Source organism: Mobula birostris, chromosome 5, assembly GCF_030028105.1.
Source record: "Mobula birostris isolate sMobBir1 chromosome 5, sMobBir1.hap1, whole genome shotgun sequence".
NCBI lineage: Eukaryota > Metazoa > Chordata > Chondrichthyes > Myliobatiformes > Myliobatidae > Mobula > Mobula birostris.
Window position 1 is genome coordinate 29,886,629 of NC_092374.1, and position 22,816 is coordinate 29,909,444.

A 22,816-nucleotide genomic window follows, 5' to 3' on the forward strand; every position below is an offset into this window, starting at 1 on the left:
TCTTGATTAGTAAGGGCATAAAGAGTTCTAGGGAGAAGGCAGGAGATTGGGGCTGAGAGGAAAATTGGATCAGCCTTGATGAAGTGGTGGAACAGACTCAAGGGGCCAAATGGCTTGATTCTACTCCCATATCTTATGGTGTGATGGTCTCATGACAATATTAAATAGTTTAAATATTTTCCCCTTGACTACGTGGCCAGTTCCTGTTTGGGTCTGTGGTAAGATTAATAAGTTTGAGAAAAAGGTGTGTGGATTACTTTCTTACTCTGGTACCTGTTAGGTATAAAGGAACTGGATTTTAATTGTGGGGTCATTTTCAGCTGGTTCTCATCAAAGTTCAAAATAAATTTATTATTGAAGTATGTATGTGTATATCACATTTACTACCCTGACATTCATTTTCTTTTGGGCATTTACAGTATAACAAAGAAATACAATAGTGTCAATGAAAAACTACACATAAAGACTGACAAATCAGCTGAAACAATAGCTTTTATTATCTATAGCAGTAACATTTTCAAAATTTTAACATTCTCTAGATGGATAGAGGATAAAATCTAACAGTGTCAACTGAATATGAACTAGTACTCCATATAAAACCGAACACAATCTATGTGAACTAATACAAGAGTTTAATGATGTCTGTTTTATTAACTAATACCAACGAACTATGATGTATGCTAATACAATGGTTTACTATTCATGTAATAGTTCAGCAGTGAATTGGCTGGTTTTTCAGTTTATATTACCTGCGCTCAGTGTACAATACATTCTGTCAATTTTATTGATTTAACTGTTGTAATTACACAGGCTAAGTTGTTTATATGATATGTTGCATCAACATTGCAATGTATACAGTAGTTTTATTTCTGCTAGCTCCACAAGATCTATCTGCTAACATGACTAACTGAGCAAGTTGTAGTTGGAAAATATATCCTGCTGTGGAAAAGCATTTGCACTTAACTGTAAGAGGATTAATAACAACAGCAAAGGTTTCTCATGATTTCTTTGTTACTTTGTTTTTATATCTTTGCAGTAAAATTTAAGCTTTCATATTTGGATAAACGGGCATGGCGTCATATCCCTCTGGTGGTTTTGTGCGTGCTCTTGCATGGGCTTCACAGTAAAGTTGTCCTTCTATGAAAAAGTAACCTTTCTGCTTGAGATTCATGTCACAGTCGGAGCAGACAAAACACTCAGGATGGCGATACTTGTCACGGGCTTTGACAACTGTCCCACTGCATCGTAAACATTTTATATAAAAAAAGCTTAGAGTTCAAAATCAATGCCAGTATTCCATCTTGTGATTTGGAAACTGAGAATTGGACAACCACCCATTCCAGGCAATAGACTTGTAAACCTCACAGCTGCTTCCAATACATTTATATCCTTTCTTCACCAATTCACTATATAACTGTGGCATAACCTCTTAACATTTGCTTTCAATTCCCCTTACAATAAACACTGCAACTCTGTTATCTTTTTCTAAATACCTGAACTTGCTGAACGTGAATACTAACATGTTGGATATTGTACTGACATCCAGATTTCTCTACAACTCACAGCTTTGCAATCTTTCGCCATATATTTTCTCCCCACATTTTCCCTGACAAATCTGAACATTTTACATTTTCTCACGTTATACTCCTTTTGCCAGAAACTTACCAATTCAGTTAATCTATCTTATCTTTATCTTTTCTGTTTTATAACTATCCTTCCAACATTTCTTTGTGCTATCTGAAAACTTAGCAACTGCATCTTCAATGTCTTCATCAACGTCAATTATAAAAATTGTAAACTTAAGGTTCCAGTCTTCACCCCTTTTTTACCAAGTAAACAAAGATCATTTATAGCCGCTGTCTGATTGTTAGTCAAATAATCTTCAATCATGCCAATACATTATCTCCTTCACTGAGATTTCATTTTAGCTAATATCCACTGATGCAGTATCTTTTAAAGTGCCTTTCAGAAATTTGTACTGTACATCCATCTATGTCACATGATATTCTGATAAATTGGTCAAACATGGTTTCCCTATTCGGTTTTGCCCTATTTCATTGATCTTTTCTTAAACACCTGCTGAAATGTCTTTCATAACAGTTTCAGACATTTTCCATATGATAAATGCTAAGATAACTTGTGTATAATCTCTGCCTTCCTTCTTTTGAATAGAGGAATTACATTTGCTGCTTCCAAACTAACTGAGCCTTTCCCACATATAGAGACTTTTTCAGAATTAAAACCAACACGTACCCTGTAATGATTGAAAGAAATAAAGCTTATTTTCAATTTTTTTTTATTTGTTGAAAATAACAACAAAAGAAAACTTTAAACTTGTAGAAGCATCATGTTGGTGCAGTTCCTGTAAACCTATTCTTTTATAAAAAATACTTACACTATTCCATTCCCACACTTATCGCAGAGTGGCAGCTTCTGAACACTTCCTGTTGAGGCACCTACTTTTGTCACTGGAGCCTTCACACTTCTGGTGACCACGGGACGATTACCTTTGTCGGTTTGCACAGAATTAGAGAAGGTTTAAAAAATATTCAAAATATAAAAATAGACCCTGTTGAACAATCTAAGGTTCAGCAAATCAGATTTACCTCAGTGTGCTGCTAATATTACAGCCTAACTAGCTAGCAAGTGAAACCAAGGCAAAGCTTGTATTACCATAGGGTGGCATGATAGCGTAGTGGTTAACACAATGCCTTACAGTGTCAGGCACCTGGTTTCAATTCTGGCACTATCAGTAAGGAGTTTGTTTGTTCTCCCTGTGACCATGTGGATTTTCTCCAGGTTCTCCCATTTCTTCCCACAGTCCAAAGATGTACCGGTTGGTAGGATAATTGATCATTGTAAATTGTCCCATGTTTAGGCTAGGGTTAAATTGGGGGGATTGCTGGGTGGTGTGGGTCAAAGGGCTGGAAGGGCCAATTCCATGCTGTATCTCAATAAATAAATAAACACATCTCTGATTTGACTGTTAAATTGCTTCCACATTTTCTTCATGTGTCACTATACTTGAATAGAACTGAAACAATTGTTCCAACATATGAGCATTGCAGTGTCACAGCCTGAGAATTCCTTCATTGTAAGTTACAAACAACAGTGGGACAGGTGCTCAGGCACAGAGATTAAACATCCAGTGACATTAGATAATTAATCAAAAGAGTCCGCATGCTTGACAATGGTGGATTCTGGTGTTTTAATCAAAGGTTTTTTCAGCTGTCAGGAAAGAGGCACACAAATTGTTGCTTCACAATTGTTTTATATAGCGTTGACAGAACAGAGGAAACAAAAGCATAAGTTAGGAGCAAAGGACTTAAAAAAGAACAGAGCAAGATGCTAAGATGGCACTCAGCTTGGTACAGCTATTTTTATACTACAGAGAGAAGAAATTTCCATTCAAATTTGTAGATAAGAGTTAACCAATGACTTGCAGAACGAGAAGCTTCCAGAGCTTTCCGGGATTATACTTTGTATAGCCACTAGAGGCATATTAAACTGTGATTTTATAAAATATAAGCAGATAATTAATTGTTAAACTGCAAAGAAAATAACAATTAAACAGTCTAATCTAAGAATTAAACAGTCGAAAGCAACACCACCGCCAATACATATCAAGGGTGCCAAAGTAGCATAGTGGTTAATGTGACTCTATTACAGCTCATGGCATTTCAAAGGTCAGAGTTCAATTTTGGCACCGTCTCTAAGGAGTTTGTATGTTATCCCCATGAACCATGTGCATTTCCTCCAGGTGCTTTGGTTTCCTCCCACAGTCCAAAAATGCACTGTTTAGTAGGTTAACTGGTCATTGTAAATTGTCCCATGTTTAGGCTAGTGCTAGTTAGTTGTGTTACTAGGTGGTGCAGCTCATTGGGCCTGAAGGGCCTGTTTTGCGCTCTATCTCTAAAAGAGTAAATAAATAAACATTGCTCACCACTATCCTCTGACTCCAAGTAATCTTGGATTGCTCGGAAGGACCCAGATTGCCTTGGTTCATTACTTTCTTCTTGGTTGTTGTGCAGCATTTTGTAAACCTCTGAGTGTTGAACTCCTGGAGCTGGTTCAGCTCTGTATGCGTTGATGATAAACAATACAGTGTTTATAATGGAGTAAAGCAACTAAAGCAAAAAGTCACAAGACCATAGAAAGAGCATTTGCAGACTCTAATAATATTTGGCAATTGTTAAATCTCTATTTTCTCCTCTTTCCATTTTTGAACATCTATTATTTACTGTTACCTTAATTTTCATTCTATAGATATTTTGCATGAACAAGAAGCTACATTTAGAATGTTAATGCCAGTATGTAATATTAACAAATGATGAAATTGGCCTTTGATGGTACAGTAGGATTCCTGTTGATCAGTTGGCATCATTCCATTCAAGTATACTGCTAGTTTATTGAGAGGTGTATAAAGAGGCAGCACCCTGCAACTTGAAAGGGTAATGGACTCTTGCAGATGTTAGTGAATAAATACAACAAATTTGGAGGAAGTATGATATTTGGTGGAATATTTTCATACTTTTATTTATACATTTAATTGTTTTGTCAAGCCAGCTCCATCATGGACACCAACCTCCCCTTCATCAAGGAAATTTTCAAAAGGCGATGCCTCAGAAAGGAATAGATCCAACATTAAGGACCCCACCCTCAATGACATGCCTTCTTCTCATTGCTACCATCAGGGAGGAGGTACAGGACTCTGAAGACACACGCTCAATGTGCTAGGAAAGCTTCTTCCCCTCCATCATCAGATTTCTGAATGGACAATGAACCCATGAACACAATCTCACTATCCGGCTCTCCATTTTATATATTTCTTACTGTGACTTATAGTAAATGTTATGTATCGCACTCTACCACTGCCACAAAATGGCAAATTACATGAATACTGCATCTGATTTAAATACCCCAATAATTAGTCACTGCATAATTGGCAATATATTTCCACTCAATTAATCTAGTTTTATCTTGCCAACCAACTGAAAAGTACTACTTGACAATCCATAAACACTTTTAATGACTCTACCATCAGCTCATAGATTTTTATATGACTTAAATAACATTTGGTGATTATTTCCTAGATGCTTTTCTCACCTTTAGATCACTTACTTGTTTTGCTTCTTTATTCAGAAGCAGTTCTGGCATTCTTTCTTGTTGAAAGTACAGCTAAGGAACAGTCCTTGATGCACTTTGAGAACTCATCTGCATTGTGATTACAGACACTTACCTTATCATCATTTACCTTATCTTTGGATCATTAAAGTCCCTAAAAGTTAAAAGCAGCAAGGTTTCTAGCTAATTAGTTTGCCCCAAGGAATGGTACTCAATTTCCTTCATAATTTTAGTTCTTTTGGAGCTTCTGCAATAAAGTGACACCCCGCTTATTTTTAACGTAATTTGGAGCGACAAAAAATCTCTTGTTGCAACTATAATAATCAATATTTTAATCTTAAAGGCAAAAAGTAAAGTTCAGCTTTCTTTAAAAAATAAACAAAAGTCATTCTGCAGATGCTGGAAATCCAGAGTAACACATACAAAATGCTGGAGGAACTCACCAGGTCAGGCAGCATCTATGGAAGGAATAAAGAATCGACATTTCAGGTCAACATTCTTCATCGGGTCTTTTGTATGTGTTACTATGGAGAAATAAAATCAGCATTTATGACTGATTATTGACGAGAGGAGGAGGAAACTGGAGGTCCATGAGCCGATACTCATCAGGGGATTAGAGATGGAGAGGGTCAGAAACTTTAAATTCCTTGGTATTATCAATGCCTTTGAATGTAAAAGCCTACAAAAAGTAATGGGTGCAGCTCAGCCCTTCACGAGTAAAGTCCTCCCCACCACTGAGCGCTGTTGCGAGAAAGCAACATCCATCATCAAGGACCCCCACCATCTCTTCTCATTGCTGCCATCAGAAAAGAGCTTCAATATGCTGAACACCGGTGTCCCTTAGCAATGTGAGCTCAGTCAGCTGCTGTTCCCATTGCTGACCCATGACTGCACTGCTAGGTTCAGCTCAAACCGCATTGTCAGTTCGCTGATGGTACTACAGTGGTTTTCATCATTGGCAACAATGATGACTCAACAATGATGAGAGGAGGTAGGGAGACTTGTCAAAAGGTGTGAGAACAACAACCTGACTCTCAAAGTGGACAAGACAAAAGAGATTAGTGTGGACTTCAGGAAGTCACAGGTCGACCATTCTCCACTGCACACCAATGGCTCTGCCATGGACAGAGAAGAGCACAAAGTCCTTTAGTGTGCAGATAATGGATAATCTAACTTGGACCCACAACATTTGGTCAAGAAGGCACAGTGGTGTCTACATTTTCTGAGGAGAATGAGGCATGCAAGGTTTCCCGCCTGATTTCTAACAACTTTCTATATGAGCACCATCAAGAGTGTCTTGTTTGGCTGCATCATTGAGTGGTACAGAAGCTGTAATACACTGGACTGCAAGATCTTACAGGAGACAGTAAAAACCACTGAGAGGATCATCAGAGTATCCCTCCCCCCATATTTGTGACATTTTCAAGAATGTTGTCAGGACTTGAGGACCTGAGTTATGGAGAAAAGTTGACCATGGCCATGCATTTTCCAACATTGTATTTCATTTGCCATTTTCTTGCCCATTCTCCTAATCTGTCCAAGTCCTTCTTCAGCCTATTTATTTCCTCAACACTACCTGCCCCTCCACCAATCTTCATATCATCTGCAAACTTGGCAACAAAGCCATCTATTTCATTATCTAAATCACTGATAAAAAGAACCAGTCCTAATACAAACCCCTGCAGAACAGCACTAGTCACTGGTAGCCAACCAGAAAAGGATCCTTTTTATTCCCACTCGCTGCCTCCCACCAATCAGCCAATGCTCTAACCATACCATTAACTTTCTTGTAATGCCATGGGCTCTTAACTTGGTAAGCAGCCTCATGTGTGGCACCTTGTCAGAGGCCTCCTGGAAGTCCAAATATACAACATCTACTACATCCCCTTTAACTATCCTACTTGTAATCTCCTCAAAAATTCCAAAAGGTGCATCAGGCAAAATTTTCCCTTAAGGAAACCATGCTGACCAAGGATGAAAGGTGAAATGTTTAAGAGAACATGAGGGGGAACTTTTTCACTCAGGGGGTGGTGAGAGTGTGGAACGAGCTGCTAGTGGAAGTGGTGGATATGGATTTGGTTTCAACATTTAAGAAAAATTTTGATAGGTACATGGATGGGAAGGCCATGGAGGGCAATGGGTCAGGTGCATCTCAATGGGAATAGGCAGATTAATGGTTCAGCGTGGACTATATGGGTTCAACAGCTTGTGCTGTAGTACTCTATGACTGTTTACTGGAGATGTTGCAGAGGAAGAGCCCAAAAAATTGTTGAGGATCCTTACTACCCGTCTCACAACCTCTTTGACCCATTGCTATCACGAAGGAGGTACAGAAGTATCAAGACTAGGACTGCCAGACTGGGTCTTTCCCTCAGTGAGACTAATGAATACCAAGCCACCACTAAGGTTTCCAACTAGGACAGCAAGCTGTTTACCGTTTACCTGCGCTGCGCTTTATGACACACATTTTGAATTATGTTTTATGAACTTATTTATACTGTAATACATTGGTTTATGTGCTGAGTATGATACATATTGTGTGTGTACACCATGGTCCAGAGGAATGTTGTATATTAGTTGTATATAGGTACAGTTAGATGACAATAAACTTGAACTTGAAGTATAGGAGCCTCAAATCCCACACCAGCAAGTTCAGGAATAGTTATTACCCTTCAGCCATTTGGCTCTTGATCCAGAAGGGATAACATCACTCAACTTCACTCACCCCAACACTGATCTCGGGTGTCAACATCTCTGAAGATCTATTCTTGGCCTAAGATATTGATGCAGTTACAAAGAAGGCAGAACAGCAGCTATGTTTCAATAGGAGTCCGGAGGACATTTGCAAAGCCACTTGCAAATTTATACAGATGTACCATGGAGAGCATTCTAACTGGTTGCCACTGCAAAAAGCTGAAGAAATGTGTAAACGCAGCCAGCTCCATTATGGACACTAAACTCTCCACCACCAAGGACACATTCGAAAAGCGATGCCTCAAAAAGGCAGCATTCATAGTTAAAGATGCCCATCACCCGGGACATGCCCCCTTCTCATTGCTACCATCAGGGAGCAGGTACAGGAGCCTGAAGACACACACTCAACATTTCAGGAACCTCTTCTTCCCCTCCACCATCAGATTTCCAAACGGCTAGTTAAATCATGAACACTACCTCAATATTTTTGCTCCCTTTTTGCAATATATATATAAGATATATACACTCCTTATTGTAATTTATAGCTTTTTTTATTATGTACTTTTGTAAAACATCAAATTTCACAATATATGTCAGTGATATTAAACCTAATTCTGATTCTGATTCCAATTCTCATCCCACAACCCTCAGACACATTTTCAAGGACTCTTCAACTCATGTTCTTGATATTTATTATTATTATTTAGTCTTTCTTTTTTTAATATTTGCACAGTTTGTTGTCTTTTGCACATTGGTTGTGTGGCTTTGTTGTGTGCATATTTTCATTGACTTTATCCTGTTCCTTTGTATGAACTGCAAATGCCTGCAAGAAAATGCATCTCAGGCTAGCATATGGTGCCATATGTGTACTTTGATAATAAACTTACTTCCAACTTTTTGAAATTTGAATTGTGGATCTTGGAGAAACTGTATCATAAAATAAAAAAATACATAATACCAATGTGGGCAATGAGTATTTAAATCATCTCAATGTGTTTTTGCAAGAGATTGGAAAGGAGAATGCAGATGTGTGAGCTTTGTAGTAGTGAAGACAAAGGACTGTTATACACTAGAGTTGTCTGTGCAGAGTTCGGAACATTGATATGTTAGCCAAATATAACAATAGCCTGAAATGCAGGGAATGAGAGTTACATTAAGTAGCCCAGTAGTTTTCCTGGTTTAAGCATCAGTCAACAGGCAGCATCGTCAGCATTTTAACATGTGTAGTTTCCTGAACTGTGACAATTAATACATATTTCCAGATAATGGGTCACTAACCAGTAGCTACAATTACAAACATATTCAGAAAACAAAGTCTGTCATTATACAGACAACATACCTCTCCCATAGAATTGCAGAAAGCAAGTCCTTCAAGGTCAGTTTAAAAAAAACGGGAAGCTGGCGAGTTACATATTTCATAGAAACATAGAAAATAGGTGCAGGAGTAGGCCATTTGGCCCTTCGAGCCTGCACCGCCATTTATTATGATCATGGCTGATCAGCCAACTCAGAACCCCGCCCCAGCCTTCCCTCCATACCCCCTGATCCCCGTAGCCACAAGGGCCATATCTAACTCCCTCTTAAATATAGCCAATGTACTGGCCTCAACTGCTTCCTGTGGCAGAGAATTCCACAGATTCACCACTCTCTGAGTGAAGAAGTTTTTCCTAATCTAGGTCCTAAAAGGCTTCCCCTTTATCCTCAAACTGTGACCCCTTGTTCTGGACTTCCCCAACATCGGGAACAATCTTCCTGCATCTAGCCTGTCCAATCCCTTTAGGATTTTATACGTTTCAATCAGATCCCCCCTCAATCTTCTAAATTCCAGCGAGTACAAGCCCAGTTCATCCAGTCTTTCTTCATATGAAAGTCCTGCCACCCCAGAAATCAATCTGGTGAACCTTCTTTGTACTCCCTCTATGGCAAGGATGTCTTTCCTCAGATTAGGGGACCAAAACTGCACACAATACTCCAGGTGTGGTCACACCAAGGCCTTGTACAACTGCAGTAGTACCTCCCTGCTCCTGTACTCAAATCCTCTCGCTATAAATGCCAGCATACCATTTGCCTTTTTCACCGCCTGCTGTACCTGCATGCCCACTTTCAATGACTGGTGTATAATGACACCCAGGTCTCGTTGCACCTCCCCTTTTCCTAATCGGCCACCATTCAGATAATAATCTGTTTTCCTATTTTTGCTACCAAAGTGGATAACTTCACATTTATCCACATTAAATTGCATCTGCCATGAATTTGCCCACTCACCCAACCTATCCAAGTCACTCTGCATCCTCTTAGCATCCTCCTCACAGCTAACACTGCCACCCAGCTTCGTGTCATCCGCAAACTTGGAGATGCTGCATTTAATTCCCTCATCCAAGTCATTAATATATATTGTAAACAACTGGGGTCCCAGCACTGAGCCTTGCAGTACCCTACTAGTCACTGCCTGCCATTCTGAAAAGGTCCCGTTTATTCCCACTCTTTGCTTCCTGTCTGCTAACCAATTCCCCATCCACATCAATACCTTACCCCCAATACCATGTGCTTTAAGTTTGCGCACTAATCTCCTGTGTGGGACCTTGTCAAAAGCCTTTTGAAAATCCAAATATACCACATCCACTGGTTCCCCCCTATCCACTCTACTAGTTACATCCTCAAAAAATTCAATGAGATTCGTCAGACATGATTTTCCCTTCACAAATCCATGTTGACTTTGTCCGATGATTTCACCGCTTTCCAAATGTGCTGTTATCACATCTTTGATAACTGACTCCAGCAGTTTCCCCACCACCGACGTTAGGCTAACCGGTCTATAATTCCCCGGTTTTCTCTCTCCATCCTTTTTTAAAAAGTGGGGTTACATTAGCCACCCTCCAATCCTCAGGAACTAGTCTAGAATCTAACGAGTTTTGAAAAATTATCACTAATGCATCCACTATTTCTTGGGCTACTCCCTTAAGCACTCTAGGATGCAGACCATCTGGCCCTGGGGATTTATCTGCCTTTAATCCCTTCAATTTACCTAACACCACTTCCCTACTAACAAGTATTTCGCACAGTTCCTCCATCTCACTGGACCCTCTGTCCCCTACTATTTCTGGAAGATTATTTATGTCCTCCTTAGTGAAGACAGAACCAAAGTAATTATTCAATTGGGCTGCCATGTCCTTGCTCCCCATAATCAATTCACCTGTTTCTGTCTGTAGGGGACCTACATTTGTCTTTACCAGTCTTTTCCTTCTTACATACCTATAAAAGCTTTTACAGTCAGTTTTTATGTTCCCTGCCAGTTTTCTCTCATAATCTTTTTTCCCCTTCCTAATTAAGCCCTTTGTCCTCCTCTGCTGAACTCTGAATTTCTCCCAGTCCTCAGGTGAGCCACTTTCTCTGGCTAATTTGTGTGCTGCTTCTTTGGAATTGATACTATCCCTAATTTCTCTTGTCAGCCACGGGTGCACTACCTTCCTTGATTTATTCTTTTGCCAAACTGGGATGAACAATTGCTGTAGTTCATCCATGCAACCTTTAAATGCTTGCCATTGCATATCCACCGTCAATCCTTTAAGTGTCATTTGCCAGTCTATCTTAGCTAATTCACGTCTAATACCTTCAAAGTTACCCTTCTTTAAGTTCAGAACTTTTGTTTCTGAATTAACTACGTCACTCTCCATCTTAATGAAGAATTCCACCATATTATGGTCACTCTTACCCAAAGGGCCTCTCACGACAAGATTGCTAATTAACCCTTCCTCATTGCTCAAAACCCAGTCTAGAATAGCCTGCTCTCTAGTTGGTTCCTCAAGGCTAAACTTCTATTAAGTACATGTGAAGGTAAAACAACATCGGAAACAGCTATTAATGTAATAGTATCTTCATAGTACTTTTGCATGGGAAGTTGAATACAACATGCTATTTCTTGGTTTAGAAGCTCCATTTTGATCCACTGTTACTCATTCTGGCAATTAACTAGAGCTAATGATACCAGCCACCAAAAGAATCCTATACACGCTTTTCTTATTTGTAACTGCACACAAATCATTGAATGATCACCACGTTTAAGAAGGAGATTGCCAGATGTATTGGATAAATGCAAAACTAAAGCAACTGAGAACTTAAGTGTAACTGTAGGCAATAAGGAATGGAAAGAAACCATTTGCGTTATTTTGACGATGATATGCGAATCCTAAGCAATGTGCTGAAGTAAACAAAAGTTGAAGGCAGGACTGATTGTTTTTATTAATCTTTAATTCGGGAATGCAAAGAAAGGTGTACACTTATCTAGCAACCATCATATCCTTTGCAGGAATTCCAAAGCACTTTATAGCCAACAAAGTATTTCTGAATTATAGTTGCCATTCTGACACCGGAAATGCGGAGGTCATTTACACACAGAGAGTTCCACACAGGAGAATAGGAGGGGCGGGGGGAATTAAGCAAGTTTGCCTCTCAAACCTGCCCTGCCATTGAATACGATCATGGCTGATGTGACACAAGCCTCAAGGGTGGCAGAGTGCAAATAATTTGAATTGACATGGTGCAAGTTTGCAGAAGTTAAAGAAGGAAAACGTTAGCAGATTTAGTTAAGCTTTTACCTGGAAACAAATTCCATTTTCAGTTGTTCAGTTGTTCCTACTTTATCATCACTGTTATTTAAGGCGGAAATTCTTTATGATAGAACTATGATAGGACTCTAGACCGTGAGAAATTGTATTGCAACATGATGGTGAAATGCCTCCGTACATAACCATTTCTGATTGTAAAAGCAAAAGGCTGCAGCATCTACAGTCAGGAAAACAAATCCCTGTATCTTAATAAAAATGAAGGTTCTCCAATTCCGTGGAGTCTAACTTCCAAAATATACCATACCCTATGGAGTATGGAAGAGGAGCAAATGAAATTGATTTGTAACAATGACACATGGAACTTTGGAGTAACAAAACAAATAAACAACATTTATTAATTTATTTGTTTAGAGATAAAGCATGGATTAGGCCTTTCCAGACTGAGCCACGGAGCCAGCAATCCCCAATTTAACCCTAGTCTAATCATGAGACAATATACAATAGCCAATTAACCTGGTACGTCTTTGGGTAGTGGGGGTAAACCAGACCACCCAAAGGAAAGCCAGGAATTCCATGGGGAGGATGTACAGATTCCTTACAGAGGATGTTGGTAGAGAACTCCAGTTTCCAATGCCCTGAGCTGTAATAGCATCTCACTAACTGTTATGCTCCCATGCCTCTCTGATGACCCAGTAACAAAGCAGGTTGCTAACAGAATGCCAGTGTTCTCCCACAGTGGCTGCCAACACGCTACCCTGATTGGAGGACTTTAGTTATGGGGAGAGATTAGAAGGTGTGGGCTTATTTCCCCAGGATGACTGAGGGGTGATTTGACAGTAATATACAAATGGTAGATATTCAGTCATGTTCCCATGATAGGGGTAATAAAATAGGAGGATATACTATATGCTTAAGATGAGAGGAAGGAGATTTAAAGATGAAAGTTCTTTTTACACAGAGATTGGCTGATATCTGGAACTTGCTGTCAGGGGAGCTGGTGAATCAGATATACAATCACTACTTTTCAGAGTTATTTAGATGGACAATTGGATAGTCATGGCTTTGAAAGATATGGATCTAATGTGGGAAAATGTTATGAGTGTAGTTGGGCATAAAGTTTGATATGTTTATGGGACAAAAGGCCCATTTTTGTCCTATACAGCTCGATCACTCTACGTGCAATTTCTTTTTACTGACAAAGTTAAAATATGGATGCTTTCCATGTGAAGTCAAAATCACAAATATGTGGTTAAGTTGCTTATTTTAATAACTATGTAAATTGAAGGTGCAGTATCCCTATCCCTCTTTTTTAATAAACAAAGACTTGAGTGCAAATCCTTAACAAAGCAAAGTTGCCAGGCTCAGTTCTGAAACATCTACAGCATTCAAAAACTTATGAAGTTGATGTATTTGGATTAATGGGAATGAGATACTGCAACTTTAATGCATCGGCTTTTGTTAGTTTGTCTTGTTATCTTACTTTTGTAACAAAGTAATTACATTTTTAGAATAGTTAGAATGTCTTGAGTACTATACTTTTCAAACATTATTAGAGTCAACTGAATGGTTTTCCCCAGCTTAAGAGAGAGTAACATGCAATAAAGTCTCTTCTTTCCTAGTGAACTGCATTACAGTGCAATATCTTAAGGATTCACTGCAAATCATGCTCCTATCCTACATGCAGGGCTGTTACATTAATACTCCATTCACCTGCTACTCAATTGTATTGAAATGAGTACAATGACATGCCCACCGAGTCATGTCTCCAACCCGAACTTTTAATTCAGCAAGGCTCCTTCACAAGCTCTTTTTAAACACACCGAGGTACTGCATCTCATATTCCCTTTGAAAGCAGCAAGGCCCCTGAAGCACCTTCAATTACTCCAAAAGACTGAGGTTTGGTAAAATACTGAAAGGCTTTTATTCGCTGTACAATACGACCTCCACAGTGAGTGTCTGCGCCCGGACTGAGGGGGAGGGGCAGGGCGAACACCCTTATACAGGACTCTGTGGGAGGAGCCACAGGGGCAGTCAGCAGAGGAGTGTGTCCAGACAGGTAACCGAGTTACAACATATATACATGGTTTACCACAGCCCCTTCCTATGCAGCCTTTAAGTTTCTGTTTCCCATTGTCTCTTTAAAGTCACCTAGTGCACTCGGAAGGATATTATACTACTGTGTAACATGCAAAAACAGGGAATTAACAGTACGATGGAACATTAATAGAACAACATCCAGTGGTCCAGCAAATCTGCCAGTCTGTACAACCACACTCTTAAGGTACCAGTTTATCAGAAATTTACCGTACTTTTTAATTTCACATGGTTCTATTCAACATTTAAATATTACCATGGTTTCCATGGCAATGGATGACACAATCATTGTTAACTTTATATGTAAACATTCTGACTCTGAAATTAAATATACACGTTGATTCAATTTATAAGAATGCTTACAATTACTTTGAACTGCGAAATATCTTGATAGCTGTTAAAGAGAAATTCTCTCAGTGTTTCTATTGTCATTTTAACTTGATCCTTAAATAATATTATAACTATGGGTTTCTATTGGAGGTTACTGACAAATTATCACATTAATGACTGGGATTTATAAAATATTAGACCATTAATGTACATAGTACAATAACAACATGTTTTGTATGTCTGTTGAATTAATGTTGTAAAAACCTAATAGAAATGTAATAATTAGTAAAATAGTAGCATATAAATGCGCATATTAGATTTTCAGTCGTGTGGTCTTAATTCAACAGGCTTCCTAAAGTATTGATGCAGTAGTAGTCTTATGAATGTTCAAATTTGCACAGTCGATTTATGATTTCTATATTAACTTGTGAATGTTTATTGCAAATAATATCATGCTTATTTATGATTTCCCTACAATATTGTAATTTTGGTTTTATGTTTCGTTGTCAGTCCCTTTCTATCGACCTAATCTTCAGCCTTATAAACTGGTCATCTCCCAATGACTGGAACCTGTTCCAGCTTTACAAATCTCTTCTGAATTCTCAGTTCCCTCTGATACAGGTGATTGACACCATTGCTAACAATGCCTTTAGTCATCTAGTTTTCATGTTTCCATGTAGGTCTCTCCCTCTGTTTTAAAGACATAGGGGTAGAATTAAGCCATTTGGTCCATTGAGTCTGCCCTGCCATTTTATCATGGCTGATCCATCTCCCTCTCAACCCCATTCTCCCGCCTTCTCCCCTTAACCTTCCATGCCCTGACTTATCAAGAGTCTATCAAACTCCACCTTAAATATATCCAGTGACCAGGCCTTCACAGCCACCTGTGGCAATGAATTCCACAGACTGACCTCTTCTTACAGCTACTTTAAAAACTCCTTAATCTTTGTCTCATTATGTCTCAGTGAAGAAATTTATAAACTTTTTCTATGTTAAGGTGCTATTAAAATGCAAGATTTTGTTACAAAACATTCAAGGGTGAATTGTAAATAGATTCATGAATGTGTTGTAAAATTAAAATATATTTTTAGTCATCTACTGCATGAATACAGCAGGTTTATGAATACTGTGTAGAATGAATGTACCAGTGTTATTAGATACTTAGATATTGGTTTTGTATTATAACACTACCTTAGATGCTAATCAACATGCAGAGCAATTCTTGCACCTTGCTTTTATTTCAGATTTGAAGGCTCATTCTTTATTAGTAGTATTGAATCGAGGCAAACCGCATCAACAACAAATCAAGCATTCACCAAAATTTAGTGCAACATGCTCCCATTGTGCTCATAAACAGCAATAAACCAACACAATTTTAAACATGTGGGAATGTTTACTGGACACTTAGGTCCGGTACACAAATATCTACAGTATGTCAGAGGATCAAGGGATTAAGGTACTTTTTCCCTTGGAGAAACTAATGTACATTGAAAAATCAATGTTTGAACATTTAATTTAAACTTACTAGAAACATGCAACGATCAAAAATAATAAACAGGTAACAAAAATCAAAGTTACAACAGAACCATTTGTCTTTCACCGGAAAAAGCACTTTGGCATGTGGGACATTTCAAAACGCTAAGTTTCAGAATTTGCATTAACAGTGTTACTGAGATGTATTAATTAAACTGGTTCATTTTCATGGTATAATGTATTTGTACAATGAACACTTCCCTTGGTCCTCTTCTGTGAGAAACAAAATTCAAGGCAGAAATGCATGCAATCTGTCAAAGATAAAGCATAAAACCTGCTCAAGGTGGAAACTACTGAGAAGGGTTTGGGTCTGGTATTAAACTTGTGTTCAAAGTAGCCTAGTGCCTGTAAGGAAAGATGGTTAAAGATAATACAGTTGGATTGGAAAAATATATATATTTAGTCTCTACATTTCTGAACTAAGAAATCATTATGAAGCTTATTATCATGTGATTATATAATTGCTATCACCACAGCATTAAAACTTTCATACATTTTACATTGCACCAAGAAAAAACTTACCTGTAATTCTATATTTAGATATTAAATGTAAAGGGTTCCCAAATCAAGGTTGTCACTGAGACATTTGGTCATAAACTTTTGATATTACTTGACACAGTGAATTGCATACTGATAGTAAGTTTAATTTTTTTTCCTTTGTTTCGTCTTGTCATTGCATATATATATATAATTGTTTCCTTTTCCCAAAGTTATTTCTTCCACAAAAGTGAAGAACTAATTTTGTTCCAATACAAGTAGCAAGAGCTGGACAGAACAAAGACAAAGACTGTGTAACCTGAACAGTTTAAGACAGAGAAACTCACTAGGATCCAAACCTATACTTACTTCTCCTGTGATTCAATGATCATGCCTCGTAGTTGTCCTTGGAGGGCATCTTGTATGTTGTCAGCAGAATACAGGCCAATTGGAGTGTTATAGCTCGAGCTCACTACCTGCCTTTTGTCATCAATGTTTCCCGCTGCAAGAAATGGCTGGGCTTTTCTGTTATGGGACTCTCCAATAGATTTGATTTCCTGCATGTGAAAGGGCACAAAAATGCACAAGGCTACAATTCATGCTGAGGCTAATAAGCAGCAGCAGCCACACAACATGTATGCTGCTAACGGTTACTTTATCAATAGCTTTTCTTCAATCCCCCCCTTAAAATGTATACTTTCAAATGGTATTACTTTCATGTAATAACTAATAACAACCTCTGTAAAGGTAATGAAATGAAGATCTTACATTAACTCTAACCTAAAAGCACTAAATCTGATCAAATGGAAAAGCAATTAAAAGCTAAGTTCAACACAGGATGAACCCTGCCAGTGTGGGGAGAGAGGTGACTCCTTTTCCAGGGAATTTTACGATAAAGAGTAACTCATTATTGTCTACTGGCACATCTTGCAGCCAGTAGGCATAGACTGGAAGATCTGCCTAGTGAACACAACTACAGGTTTCCTTATACGATCCGTAAAGTATTAAGATGATCTGTTCTGACAACACTGCTGTCTGTATGTGTGATGTTTCTTTTTTCCTAATTATATCAATCATGTTACTATTGTAGACTGGATTATTATTGTTTACAGATCATTTAGACCATAACAATCGGAGCAGAGTTAGGCCATTTGGTCTAATATGTCTGCTCTGCCATTTGAACATGGTTAATTTATCGTTCATGTCAACCCATTTCCCTGTCCTTTCCCCACAACCTTTGATGCCCTTACTAATTAAGTGCATGTTAACTTCTGTTTTAAACATACCCAATGACCTGGCCTCCACAGCCACCTATGGCAATGAGTTCCACAGATTCACCATCCCCTGGCTAAAGAAATTCCTCCTTATCTCTGTTCAAAAGGCAGGTCCTTCTATTCTGAGTCCATGCCCTCTAGTCTTACACTCTCCCACTATTTGAAACATTGTGTACACAACCACTCTGTTGTGTATTCAATATTTAGTAATATTTGAGTAATGTTGTAAGTATATTGTTTGATCAAGCATTCTTTGTGTTTACATAAATCATTACCGTTTATATGTAAAAGTATGTGAATGGCATACATCATTATGCTACCACATCACATATGTGCGCCTCTCTAAATTAAAACTAAATGTACACGAGTGATCCCCAGCTCCAGTGTTTTTCTTAAAACATAAAAAATGAGAAAGTAAGGAGGCATGGGATCCAAGGGGACATTGTTTTGTGGATCCAGAACTGGCTTGCCCACAGAAAGCAAAGAGTGGTTGTAGACGGGTCATATTCTGCATGGAGGTCAGTCACCAGTGGTGTGCCTCAGGAATCTGTTCTGGAACCCCTTCTCTTCATGATTATTATAAATGATCTGGATGAGGAAGTGGAGGGATGGGTTAGTAAATTTGCTGATGACACAAAGGTTGGGGGTGTTGTGGATAGTGTGGAGGGCTGTCAGAAGTTACAGCAGGACATTGATAGGATGCAAAACTGGGCTGAGAAGTGGCAGATGGAGTTCAACCCAGATAAGTGTGAGGTGGTTCATTTCGGTAGTTCAAATATGATGACAAAATATAGTATTAATGGTAAGACTCTTGGCAGTGTGGAGGATCAGGGGGATCTTGGAGTCCGAGTCCATAGGACACTGAAAGCTGCTGTGCAGGTTGACTCTGTGGTTAAGAAAGCATATGGTCCATTGGCCTTCATCAATCATGGGATTGAGTTTCGGAGCCGAGAGGTAATGTTGCAACTATATAGGACCCTGGTCAGACCCCACTTGGAGTACCGTGCTCAGTTTTGGTCGCCTCACGATAGGAAGGATGTGGAAACCATAGAAAGGGTTCAGGGGAGATTTACAAGGATGTTGCCTGGATTGGGGAGCATGCCTTATGAGAACAGGTTGCGTGAACTCGGCTTTTTTCCTTGGAGTAATGGAGGATGAGTGGTGACCTGATAGAGGTGTATAAGATGATGAGAGGCATTGACTGTGTGGATAGTCAGAGGCTTTTTCCCAGGGCTGAAATGGCTAGCACAAAAGCGCATAGTTTTAAGGTGCTTGGAAGTAGGTACAGAGGAGATGTCAGGGGTAAGTTTTTTACGCAGAGAGTGGTGAGTGCGTGGAATGGGCTGCCAGTGACGGTGATGGAGGCGGATACCATAGGGTCTTTTAAGAGACTCCTGGATAGGTACACGGAGCTTAGAAAGATAGAGGGCTATGTGGTAACCCTAGGTAGTCTCTAAAGTAAGTACATGCCCGGCACAGAATTGTGGGACGAAGGGCCTGTATTGTGCTGTAGGTTTTCTGTGTTTCTATTTTTCTCTCTAGAGATTAAAAGAATGGGGCACAATCCACATCTTACAGTTTTCGTTTTCGTATAAATTGTGAAATTATTTTTCTTCTTGCAGCATTTCCCTGATTTTCTTTCTCATAGTTGATTATAATAATACTCACAGCAACATGTGATCAGATTCCTGAAACTCAAAAAGCCAGTGAAATAGACTGCCTAATGACAAAAGGCAACAAACAGGTTAAAAAAAATCTTCAATATTCAATGTTTATGTTTGTTTATCCATGTCTGATTTCATCAGCTGGAGCTTCAGACTATTTCAGTCTGATGTTTCTGGTGTCTGGCACATCCTAATAATTGTCTATTTGTGGAACATTTCATTTGTATTCATATCTCAGGTGAATAGTTGAGAAGCCTTCAGAGAGTTTGAAAACAAAGTACATCCTCACAATGTGAAGAATAGGTTGGTATAACTTGATTAATGACTTCCACCAGTTTGTAATTGAAAGAATAATTCTTTATCAATACAAACCGCTGAACAATTTATCTATGGTGTTTTTCTTTGAATGGTTTAGTCTTTCAGGCAAATAAAAAGCTATTATATTTTGATATTGCTGTTACTCATTTCTCTGGGATGGTATGTCAAGGTATAGCTAGGAATGCCATTAATTAGTTACTCTAGACTGGATAATTGATTTTGTAACTCCAATACTTAAGGAAAGAAAGAAGGGGAAGCCAGGGAATTATGAACTAATTGTTCTAAAATCTGTAATTAACTGAAAGCATTCAGTGTATTAATATGTCTTAGAAAACTGTATATCTGAATTTGCCAATGACACAATGATAGAAACATAGAAACATAGGAAACCTACAGCACAATACAGGCCCCTACACCCACAAAGTTGTGCTGAACATGACCCTACCGTAGAAATTACGAGGCTTACCCATAGCCCTCTATTTTTCTAAGCTCCATGTACCTATCTAAATGTCTCTTAAAAGACCCTATCGTATCCGCCTCCACCACCGTTGCCGGCAACCCATTCCACGCACTCACCACTCTCTGAGTAAAAAACTTACCCCTGACATCTCCTCTGTACCTACTCCCAAACACCTTAAACCTGTGTCCTCTTGTGGCAACCATTTCAGCCCCGGGAAAAAGCCTCTGACTATCCACATGATCAATGCCTCTCATCATCTTATACACCTCTATCAGGTCACCTCTCATCCTCCGTCGCTCCAAGGAGAAAAGGCCAAGTTCACTCAACCTATTCTCATAAGGCATGCTCCCCAATCCAGGCAACATCCTTGTAAATCTCCTCTGCACCCTTTCTATAGGTTCCACATCCTTCCTGTAGTGAGGCGACCAGAACTGAGCACAGTAATCCAAGTGGGGTCTGAGCAGGGTCCTATATAGCTACAACATTACCTCTCGACTTCTAAATTCAATTCCACGATCGATGAAGGCCAATACACTGTATGCTTTCTTAACCACAGAGTCAACCTGCGCAGCAGCTTTGAGGGTCCTATGGACTCGGACCCCAAGATCCCTCTGATCCTCCACACTGCCAAGAGTCTTACCATTAATACTACATTCTGCTATCATATTTGATGATAGATGGTTTTGTAAGCAGTATGAGTGGAAGAATTCTATTATAATGAAATATTAATAATAGAGCAAAAGGGAAAACCTTGGCAAATGGATTTCATGGTTGACAAATGCAAGGTCACCTATTTTGGACACAGAAAGGTAGAAAGGACAAAGCACTATCTAACTAACGGAAAGTAGGTAGCAATGGAGTTTCAAAAAGAGAGTTCTATGCTCCTGGGCAGGTACAGAAAGAGTATACTGGGTGTGCAATTTTTGTATAGCCCAACACAAAGTAAATAATGATCTCAATTATGAAGTTATGGATGAGAGACACTGCAGATGATGGAATCTATTGCAAAAATAAACTGCTGGGGGACGTCAATGGGTCAGACAGCATCGGTCGAGGGTGAGGGATAGTTGATGGTTCTGGTCGAGCAGGGTAATGATAAAAACCATTGGCTACAACATTAATAGAGCACACCCAGCACTTCTGGAGACCAAGCTTCAGAAGGGTATAATATACATTTACGACAAATCCATAGTAAGCTGTAAATTGAGATTACACAGACCAGGACTATGTTTCTGACCATGGTCATTGATCTGAAATCTTAATCCTGTTTCTCTCTTCACACGTGCTACTGGCCCCAATAAGCATCTCCAGCATGTTTTTAGGGTCAGTTCTTTATTTAACAGCCAAGTTTGACAATGTTGGAAAAAGGATATGGGACAAAGATATGATATTGATGACAGATCAGCCGAGATGTGACTAAGTGGTGTTAAAAAATTGATGATTTACTTCCTACTTTCTAATGTTCATGGTCTTCAATTTGTCGATTCTAGGAAGCTTAGAAAGATGAATGAAACTTCTCCAACTCTAACAATTGTTTAGCTTTAGTGATGTCCACACCAGGAACCAGGTGAGAGTTTATAAGGGGCCTGGTTTACCTGCAGCAAGCATCTCAAGGTACTGGAAAAATATCACCAAAAGTGTCCCTGTAAAATCCCCCAAATACACTGGAAGGATAGGTAAACCAATTCCAGTGTTTACTCCTATTGTCAGATCCCTCAGCATTATGATCCTAGTTACACATACTGTATTTACCTCCACTGGGCGGGCCATGTCATTCACTTGCCCAAAACCAGACTCCTGAAATAAGCACTCCATTCTGAGCAAGAAATTACCAGGTGGAGAGAAGAAAAGATTCTTGCTAAAATGCAACATTCCCACTGACTTCTTGGAATCCCTGGCTCATGGCCACTGAAAGTGAAGGATGAGTATTCCACTGCTATTAGAAACGTAGGGACCTTGATTTTGGAGGTTTGTGAAGCCCTGTGTAAATGGCAGAAGGAGGACATCACTTCACAAACTACACATCCACTTATCTCTTCGGGCACTTCCTGTCTTCTCCCATATTGGCCATAAGACCATAGGATAGAGGAGCAGAATTAGGCCATTCAACCCATTGAGTCTATTCTGCCATTCAATCATGGCTGATTTTATTTCAATCCCTTTCTCCTACCTTCTCCCCACAACCCTTAATTCCCATGGGGGCATCAATATCAACCTCTCAGTGCACAAATTCAGAAGGCAGAGTTCAGATTTACACTTAGTGGCCAGTTTTTTTACATACAC

General features: G+C 39.1%; 1 protein-coding gene across 1 annotated transcript in view; it reads right to left on the bottom strand.

Annotated features, from left to right (window-relative positions):
* Window positions 1-483: 483 nt before the first annotated feature.
* Window positions 484-22,816, bottom strand: part of LOC140197590 (PDZ and LIM domain protein 3-like) — a 56,278-nt gene continuing 33,945 nt past the window's right edge. Inside the window, exons 4-7 of the mRNA XM_072257758.1 lie at window positions 17,187-17,374; window positions 3,944-4,077; window positions 2,396-2,507; window positions 484-1,238 (exon numbers count right to left, since the gene is read on the bottom strand). Of these exons, the coding sequence (XP_072113859.1) occupies window positions 1,043-1,238; window positions 2,396-2,507; window positions 3,944-4,077; window positions 17,187-17,374 (630 nt within the window). The 3' untranslated portion in view covers window positions 484-1,042. The remainder of the gene's footprint in view (window positions 1,239-2,395; window positions 2,508-3,943; window positions 4,078-17,186; window positions 17,375-22,816) is intronic.